At 41.1% G+C, this 8,965-nt stretch overlaps 1 protein-coding gene across 3 annotated transcripts in view; it reads right to left on the bottom strand.

Moving 5' to 3' along the window:
- Positions 1-457: 457 nt before the first annotated feature.
- The window catches only part of kmt2d (lysine (K)-specific methyltransferase 2D), a 30,493-nt gene continuing 21,985 nt past the window's right edge, over positions 458-8,965 (bottom strand). For all 3 annotated transcript variants that reach the window (XM_039604625.1, XM_039604627.1, XM_039604626.1), the window contains exons 41-55: positions 8,814-8,963; positions 8,545-8,709; positions 8,298-8,445; positions 8,123-8,204; positions 7,859-8,031; positions 7,502-7,626; positions 7,276-7,411; positions 6,780-6,901; positions 5,310-6,687; positions 5,074-5,210; positions 4,699-4,829; positions 4,123-4,408; positions 3,921-3,994; positions 3,707-3,815; positions 458-3,627 (exon numbers count right to left, since the gene is read on the bottom strand). In XM_039604625.1, the coding sequence (XP_039460559.1) occupies positions 3,535-3,627; positions 3,707-3,815; positions 3,921-3,994; positions 4,123-4,408; positions 4,699-4,829; positions 5,074-5,210; positions 5,310-6,687; positions 6,780-6,901; positions 7,276-7,411; positions 7,502-7,626; positions 7,859-8,031; positions 8,123-8,204; positions 8,298-8,445; positions 8,545-8,709; positions 8,814-8,963 (3,309 nt within the window). In that variant the 3' untranslated portion in view covers positions 458-3,534. The remainder of the gene's footprint in view (positions 3,628-3,706; positions 3,816-3,920; positions 3,995-4,122; positions 4,409-4,698; positions 4,830-5,073; positions 5,211-5,309; positions 6,688-6,779; positions 6,902-7,275; positions 7,412-7,501; positions 7,627-7,858; positions 8,032-8,122; positions 8,205-8,297; positions 8,446-8,544; positions 8,710-8,813; positions 8,964-8,965) is intronic.

Here is an 8,965-nt window from a genome sequence, read left to right as displayed (position 1 = left end):
GGAACCCAGTTATTTAATTCACTGTTTCAATCCTACCAGCTAAAAGCACCCTGACCAAGGTTTTCCCTCATAGACCTTATTCCACTGACAAGGAGAATGACACAACTTGTTTAGTTACTTTCTGTTGGCCTGTATGCAAATATAATTTAGATTTTTAGGCAATAAAACATCTTTATTTTAGAGGTTTTTGTTTGGAACTTCACATCTAAAAATCACACCATTCTACAAATAACCAATTTAAGAATTATAAACATGATGGGAGTGCTCTTACTCTGCTTTTTGGCATCCTATGTTTTCCCAGAATAATCTAGTGGATTTTCTTGCTTCATGCATAGAATAGTAAGGCATCCCTTTACTGACCAGTATGACCACCACGAGTAAAAACTGTTCATATAACCACCGACTCACCCAAGTATAAAGCTTTGTGGTCATGTGCTGATAATAGAAAATGAGCACATATTTAAAATGCATTTTATTTTTCCTTTACAAGAAACAAAAGCAGACAAAGAAATAAGATGAAGGGGAAAGGAAGTGGAAAACCAGTATATAAAGAGATGCAACCTCTGGCGTCCTGGAAAAAATATGTACAATTCAAAATAATATCCATATAAAACATGCCACATACAATAAAAATGATCATTATATTTATTCATATTCCCTAAAAGTATCTCTGCTGTACAGATGCAACATCTTTTTTTTAAGTTTTATTTTAAAGTACGTGAGGTTAAAAAGAAAAAAAAAAAAAAATCAAATTATGAGCAACCTTTATTAAATTATAAGATATGCAGAGAACTTAAATTAAGTTTCAGAGAAGTTAAAAATTATTCAGGCGGAAATCCAGTGAGCGGCATAATGTCTCGTGTTCTTCCCTTGGAATAGAAACATACCAAAAAATATAGATATATATATATATTTATATATGTATATATATATCACTGCTTCAGATACTTGATCAATATCTACCACTTCAGAGAAAGTTTCTGTTATACTACGAGAGTGCAATTCATTACCAGGTTAAGTATGGGATTAACTTTGATTATTACATCATAACATACATCAGGCCAAGTAACCATTTCACAATGTTAACCAACACATTCACTTCTATAGGGAAGATATTAAAGGAAAAAAAAAAAAAAAACAAGGAAAAAGCAAAACACTAACAATATTCTAGGGAATTCAAGATTTGTCCTTTCAAGACTATATGAATCCAATTTTGACCGATTAAAGGGGGAGGTTTTGGTAAATCAAGCAGTAGCATAAATAAAAAGAAAAAAAATAAACATTAACAATATTACATAAATACAAATGCTATGCACCATTGTACTGCTTTATGCAAGAAGTGATTTTTCCATGTCTAATTAACGACTCTCCACGTGAATCCAAACAGCCCCATGATCACCTCGGCTTCTCGTCGTCCGAATAGAGAATCCCGGACATTTTCCTCACATCTATTTTTAACAAACTCACCTGAAAGCTTATAGCAAAAAACACTAATAGAAAAAACAAGTAAATGCAAAACACTCTGGTTCATATACATAAAGATATTAGTTTGCCATTTTACATATATTTATATTTATGTACAGCTTTATCTTTGTTAAAATGATATCCAGTGGTTGATTTTTTTTTTTTCCAATTTTATTTTTCTACACTTTTGACTTTGATTACAAAGGGGCTGGATAAAGAGCTGTTGTCCCCCCCTCCCTCAATGCATATAGTATATTTACAGTTTTTACAACTTTGCATTTTTAAAATCATGTGAGGTCTTAGGTTAAGGGAAGGAGGAACCAAAGTAGTATGGGAAGGTGGAGTTTTAGTAAAGCTCCCTTTAAAGACTTTTTTTTTCTCGTTATTCTTACACAGAAATGAAAACAAATGCCCTTTTTTCCAATAAGTCTTTCCCTGCCATCAGTTCAGCCTCGAGGAGACAGTACCAGCACTAGAAAAAGCACACTACGGGGGAAGTAGAAACACTGCAGGCTGTACTCAGGCGGAGGAAGACTTACTACAGTAAAAGTTTAACAACAGTCCATTAAATAATACAGAGAGGAAGAGGCATGATTAAAGTTTAAGGTTGACTTGTTGGGGAGTAGAAAACAAACAAAAAAAGAATTAAAAAAAAAAAAAAAAAAAGAAGCACTGAATGGGGACAGTAGTCATGCATCTGCTGGCTCCTTTTTTTCCCAAACAAGTGGAACTTTCATGTGTGAAACAACCAGCTAATGGGTACTTGGTTAATTTTGAACCTGCGTGATCCTTGAGCCATTCACTCAAACTCTTACTGTCTTAAGCAACTCAGAAAAAATAAATGTGGATGTTATTGTGCTTTCACACAGCTAATAGCAGGATTTTTTTGAGATGCATAAATAAGAACACAAAAGCAAAAGCTACATCAATATCCAGGATGATTTGGTGGCATACAGAACACCCACTAAGCTTCTGATTGTGACTTTAATGCAATATCTTATCAAAACTGTCATATAGTTCATCTGTATAAATAATTCATGAATAATAATTATGTTGGCTCATTATTGTAAATCATCATCAGCATAGAGTAGATAGAGCAAACCTGCTGCTTAAGATTCCCTGCTTGTCCGAGAAGGCTAAGCCCATAAAAACAACCCTCCCACCCCCAAAAATCACCGTCGCGCCCCCTCCCCAACCCCCCGGAGTATTTCCACAGTAGCAGTTAACAGTTTTTATACAAAGCAGTCACTTCTCGCTAAATCAGTGAGGTAGACTGGGTCCAACTAACCCACCATGGGACTCCACACAGTCAGAACATCTGGTGCGACTGAAGCCACAGATCAATAGTATCTTAAATTTTTATATTAACTTACTTTTTTCTCCTCTTTTCTTTTTTCTCTCTCCATCGATCACATGTAGTTCTCACACAGAGCCACATCAAGATTGTCTAGCTAGCCAATATCCATGTTGTCGTTATGAGTCATTGATGGGAAAGTGCCTTGTCTGGGAGGTAAGGGGGGGAGGTGTGGTCAGGCGGGACAGGAAATAGGTCCGACTTAAAACATTAAAAAAAAAAAAAATTATAAAAAAAAAAAAAAGTGTCCTTAGTTCATTCTTAACATTTTTAATGGCTTTTTTTTGTCGAAGCTCCAGATGAGCTCTGCACTACAAGTACTGATATCAGAGGGTCAGAATGTTTTGGTAGATGGTGAGGATCATTTTCCAGCCACTGTAAGCTTATTGAGACCAGAAAAGTTGGGAGGGTTTGAAGTGGGGGATGGGGAAGAGGAGGGATTTGGCTGAGGAAAGGGTGATTCGACTACTCCAAACACGAAAGTTAGTCCCACCATCAAGCTTCTGCTGATGAATGGTGGTCGGCTGCTTTTATTGATTAATGCTCTTCAAACCTTTGGCTACAGGTAACACTTTAGTCTTTTAATAGCGGAGGCCAGCCTTCCTCCATATCTTTATGAACAGCTTATGCACTGGCGATGTAGGATTTTCATAGGCTTTGGCGCAGGAGTGTTCTGGTACCAGCGAGAGGGAGTTTTCCATCGTTCTGCTTTCTGGTTAGTTCATCCATTTTCGGCAATTCCAGGCTCCGCAGTGGCAAGGGATCTTGTGCTGATCGTCCTCAAAATCAAACTGGTAGTCGTACGTCAGCTGGAATTAGGAGAGAGACAGTTAAAGGCTGCAGATATAGTAGTAGTACAATGAAGGCTGTTTATTTATCACACTGCACCTCCTCTCCTTTAGGAATCCTTCGGCTGGAGATGATGATAATCTTGTCTTCTTTGTCAAACGTTACAACCTCAGCAACACAGTTGGGCGCACAGGAATGGTTGACATAGCTAGTAAGGAGAAGGGAAATGGGGGAAAATAAAATCAATTTGGGGGAAGAAAAAAAATAAAATAAGGATTTAAAACAAGGCAGCCATGCACAAACACACACTTACCGGGCTGGGCCACCTGTTAAAGTTGCATCGATCACTTGCTCGTTGTTGATACGGAACATGTAGATCCCTCGGTTCTACGGCAAAAGAGCAAGAGGAAAAGAAAAAAAGGTCAGACCTGTCCTACAGTTGTAGAAAGGTGAGCAGCACAGCTAACAAAGTTTCTGTACCACCCATTCTCCATCAGCTGTTTAAGTTTGAGTACCTGCGCTTCATAGATCTTCTCCCGGCGATTGGCCACTTCGTTGCGTATGACGGTACCAATGTACTCAATAACCATCGTATGCTTCTCCAAATCCTTTGCAGCATACAGCCCCAGGCCCTGAATGCGGGAACGTGCCAAGTACACGTTGTTCTTCCACTCAGTCTTTAAGCGCCGGTACTGGGAGGATTTGGAGTGGACAAACTGCTTGCTGTATGGTGTGTTGAGCTCTCCAGTGAAGGTACTCTGGTAGGCCTTGGACACACTGGTGCTGTTAAGAGTATGAGGCCTAAAAAGAACGCAAAATGAAAGTCTGAATGCTTAGAATTTTACAGGTTTGAAGTTGTTTTGAAGCAAGTTACCTGCATTACATAGATGTTTTAAAGCATTTCATTTTTTAATGTGTATTACCTCACCAGTCAACATATTCTGTCTGGAATTTGCTAATGTTGGTCAACTCCGCAAAAATTTTAACATTTAGTCAACAAGCCTCTTCAACGTGATTCACATGGCTGCACGGATTAACGGATACGTCAGAACGTGTTGAGTGTGCAGCTTCTTGCTAAAATAATGCTTTACCTCTTGCAGTGTGTGGGGACCTTGGGCTCTGAGCGAGCACAGCCAGTGGGATTAATCATGAGTGGGAGCTCCATCAGAGGGTGCCGGCCGTATCTAAATTGGTAATTCTGGCAGTTCTCCACTCCGGGCAACTAAAACACAACAAGTCATACCAATCAATGATCACCATAATGGACTTATAATGGCTATAAAGTTTATCATTTCTGGTCACATTGAGTTCAGTTAATACAAGATATAGCAGATATTTTGTGAAGTCTGTAATGCTTTGTTTTATTTTATTACAGTCTGAAACTGTTATCCAACCGCAAATTAAATCAGCGAACATGGGAGATGAAGACAAAATAAGAAGGGAAAGAAAGTGCTCGGGATTCTTACCGACTCAGTGATTCTCATGACAGCATGAATTGTAAGGCCATACATCTCCTCCCCTTTGATGTGTTCAGTGAACAGTTTCAACATGGATGATTCTTCACGAAGTTTAGCCACCTGCTGAACAACCCGCTCCCAGATCCCTAAAGACAAAAACAGCAAATTCAACTCTGTTCTTTAAAGTTAAGAAACATAACAAGGGGAGAATAAAGCACAAAAATCAGAAAGCACTTTTGTTTTACCTTCTGGAGTAGGGTCACGGTACTGTAAATCCTCCATCCCATGCTCCAGAACACGCACTTCAAACAGGGGGCGGCCATCATCTTCACTGATGCGGCAGCGATAGCGGCATCGCTTGTTGGGTACGCGTGTGCTCCAGTAGATGCGTGTGGCCTCGTAGCCAACGGGGAAGATTGCAGTAGCCGAGTGGAAGTTGGCCATCTGGGAGGGCAGCAACTGGCCAATAGCGTGAAAGATGAGACTTCCGACACGGAAGAGGTGGATACGGTCTCCTCGCTGCAAGATGCTGGCTATCTGTTTCACCTCGTCACGCTCGATGTAGACGCGGCGTAGGACCGCAAATGTGCTGAGTTCATCGTCACTGGGCCCCTTCAGTTTATGCTGGGTGCACAACATGGTCTTATCCTTAAAGAACATGCAGCGTGCCCGGATGGCACAGGCAAAGTGGTAGACATTCGGGCAGCGCAGTCTGTTGCAGCTGTTTGTGGCACCAGTTTTCTGGCAGTACGCACAAAGAGTCCTCAATCCGCGACGCAGGGCTACCTCCACGTTGATTAGGGCGCCCCCCTGCGTCTCGTACACCTCTGTGGACCACAGAGCGCAATTTAAGTGCACCCACAGGTCCACATCAATGTTAAGCAAACGAGCGGGCCCATCTGTGGCACCATCGCCTTCCTCGTGGCAGAAGCAGCACTTGCGTTTATCCCGAGGCAGCTTTTCTGGTCGAAGAGTAATGCGCAGCCGTTCCATCAGTTCAGACACCTCACGGCTGTTTTCTTTCTTAGAGCCACCCTTCCGAATCGAGATAACAATCTGAAGACGCTTCCAGCGAATCCCCTTCCATTTCTTCACTTTTGAATGCACCACCTCCTCATCAGGTGAGAGAGGCCTGCGTTGCTTGACAGCTTTAGGGGAAGACTCCATGGGGGTGGGAGAATCTTTAGGAGGTTGAGCTGGATCAGTGACCAAGTCCTCCTCCTCCTCCTTGACAACAGTGCTCAGATGATCTTCAGGAGGAGCAGCAGGATCAGAAACTGTAGAGGCAGCTGCTGCGTCTGCGCATGACTCTGGAGCAGCAACTTCAGGCTCCGTGACTTCAGTTGATTGAGCAGCATCAAGAGGAGGATCAACATCCTGTTCAGGCTCAGCTGTTGTTTGGACATTGGCCGGACTGGAGGGAGACTGTGATGAGGAAGTTGATTTTTTGGAAGGTTCAGCATCACTAGTTGTAACTGGCAGAGATGGAGGAGGATGAGGAGGAGACGGTGATGGGGGTGGCGACTCCTCCACTGGTATAATAGGAAGGTGGCGCACATCCAAATCATTTACATTGGTTGTGTAGCAGTGCTGAACTGGTTTTTCTTCAGTCTCTACAAATTCCTGAGAGCAAAATGCACGCAGGAGATGTAACGCTTCCAACACATGTAATAAAAAAGATTAAATGAGGCAATAGGAGACCTTTAGGGACCAACCTGTTTAATAAGTGCCAGAATGTCAACTTGTTTCTTCAGTGTACAGCCAGGTAGAGACACATCAAATTGCCTTAGCCACTCATCCTGACTAGGTGATGCACCATCCTTTGTAGACAGAACCCCTGTAAAACATAACATGGATACATGGTATAGTCACTCTACCACAATTTAAAAAAAACAAACAAACAAAAAAAAAAACCCCAAAACATTTAAACACCAAATTTGCTCAACTAACATGCTCAAACTACAATCATGAGATGGGATTAATGAAAGACTACTGAACAGACATTTTACATTAGCAATATGCATTAGCAATATGACAAGTCACTTTGAGGCAAAATGTTGAATGTCTTGACAGACTCGCACCCTTTTGCTTTTAGCTAAAAAGAAACTCACACTCCACACACACCAAAAAAACAACAAGAACAACAAAAAAAAAAGAAGAAGCAGAATTCTAAAAAAGCTAAACCCTCAATTTATTTATTTTAGTGTGTACCTGATTGGCCAGGTCCTTTCCCAGGCCCATCTCCTCCAGACATGTCAGGGTTTTGGGGAGGGATAGTGACCTCATAAGTACCTGGCATCCTAATGTTAAGAAGCTGGGCCATGGCCATCATCACGTGATTTAGTTTCTGGAAAATATTAGCAGAAGTTTAGATTGCATCAATAGTTTCGGACATAAAAGGTTTTAAAGACGATATAAGATTATGATAGCTTAGTACCTTGGCTGCAGCAGATGACAACGTGAACGTTACAGACACCTCATTGCTTTTGCTCTTATCCCAGTGGTTGGACGCTGAATCTACCTTGCCGTCAGGAGCTTCGAATTGTTTATTTTCTGTGAATGCTGTAAGCAAATGTGTAAATTCAACATTTGTCTGCATTTCAAGACGCAAACAGATTTAACATTAAAAAAAAAAAAAATTAGACAATTGTATAAATTCCAAGCAGGTTTCCCTATGACCTATGTATCCATGCAATCATATAAAACAAACTAACTCAGAATTTAATTTCCCCATACAGAGCAGCAGCATTGCTACCTCAGCAGACCGTAGGATGTGACATACTGAGTATAATACCTGGGATGGCAGTGCGAGGTATGAGGGGTATGATAGGGGATATTGCCCTGTCTGTCTCCTCCTCTTTAGGCTCCCGCAGATGAGGAAAACGTGGCGTTTCATCTCCTACATTACTCTCAGGGGATGATGCTGGAATTATGCTTTCTGGAGCATCCTCATCGTCACTTTCCATCCTGTTAAAAGATATTTCACACATTTATAGCCTCTTTATGAAAATATATCTATGCTATGGACTGATAACTATGCACAGTTGTCCTTGTGTACCTGATATCCTCATTCTGGTTATGTGGTGGTGTGGGAAGAGCTGCTAGAATGTCTACACTCTTTACCTCCTCTGTCACAGAATCTTAAGAAGGAAAAAAAATGCAGCATTATAATACAATGCATTTAGAATGCAATTACTGCATAACTGTGGATTAATAATTAACAATAAATTTACCCATCGGCTCTTCAGCAGGCTCTCTGTTTTTCTGTCTCTCAGCTAGTTCCTCCCCAGCTGTTACTCCATTCAGCAGTTTGTGCTGTACTGATGGTGGAGGAGTAGGTGGCAAGGAAGATGGGGGTGTTGGGGGGTTGCTGAGGTTGCTCTGTGAATGCACAAACAATATGTTCTTAAAGACTTTGCTCCGAAATTACCATTATGCCTTAATCAAAATGTTGGTGGTGCACTGGCAGCTTAGTTTTACCTTAGTGAGTAACTGAGAGTAGTAGTCTGGGATATTGTCTAACACTGCATTTCCAAATGAGCCTTTTAGCTGGGCTTTTCCATTGGCTGGACTGCTTCCGAAAGGTGCAAAAAGACCCACACTGGCAGTGATTGACGGCTCCATCAAGGGCAGCAGAGAGAGGCCCTACGAGTAAAAATCCATTAGCCAAGAAAAGGAAAAAGAATCACTCTTCAGATCATCAGTGGCAAAATATCATTAGGGGGAAATGTATTTTGACATTTTTGTACCTGTTTGAGTTGTTTTATCAAGGCTTCAGCACTTTTTCCAACTTCTTCCTTCTTGTTTTTCTTACGTGCATTAGGCCCTCGATCTCCAGCTGCCTTATTAGTGCGCTTTGGCTTTTGCACAGGAGGCCTTTTTGTTATTGATTGCAGATCCT

This window comes from Oreochromis aureus, linkage group 20, assembly GCF_013358895.1.
Source record: "Oreochromis aureus strain Israel breed Guangdong linkage group 20, ZZ_aureus, whole genome shotgun sequence".
In the NCBI taxonomy this organism is placed as follows: domain Eukaryota; kingdom Metazoa; phylum Chordata; class Actinopteri; order Cichliformes; family Cichlidae; genus Oreochromis; species Oreochromis aureus.
The sequence above is the reverse complement of the archived record's forward strand: the minus strand, read 5'-3'. Positions and strand labels throughout refer to the sequence as shown.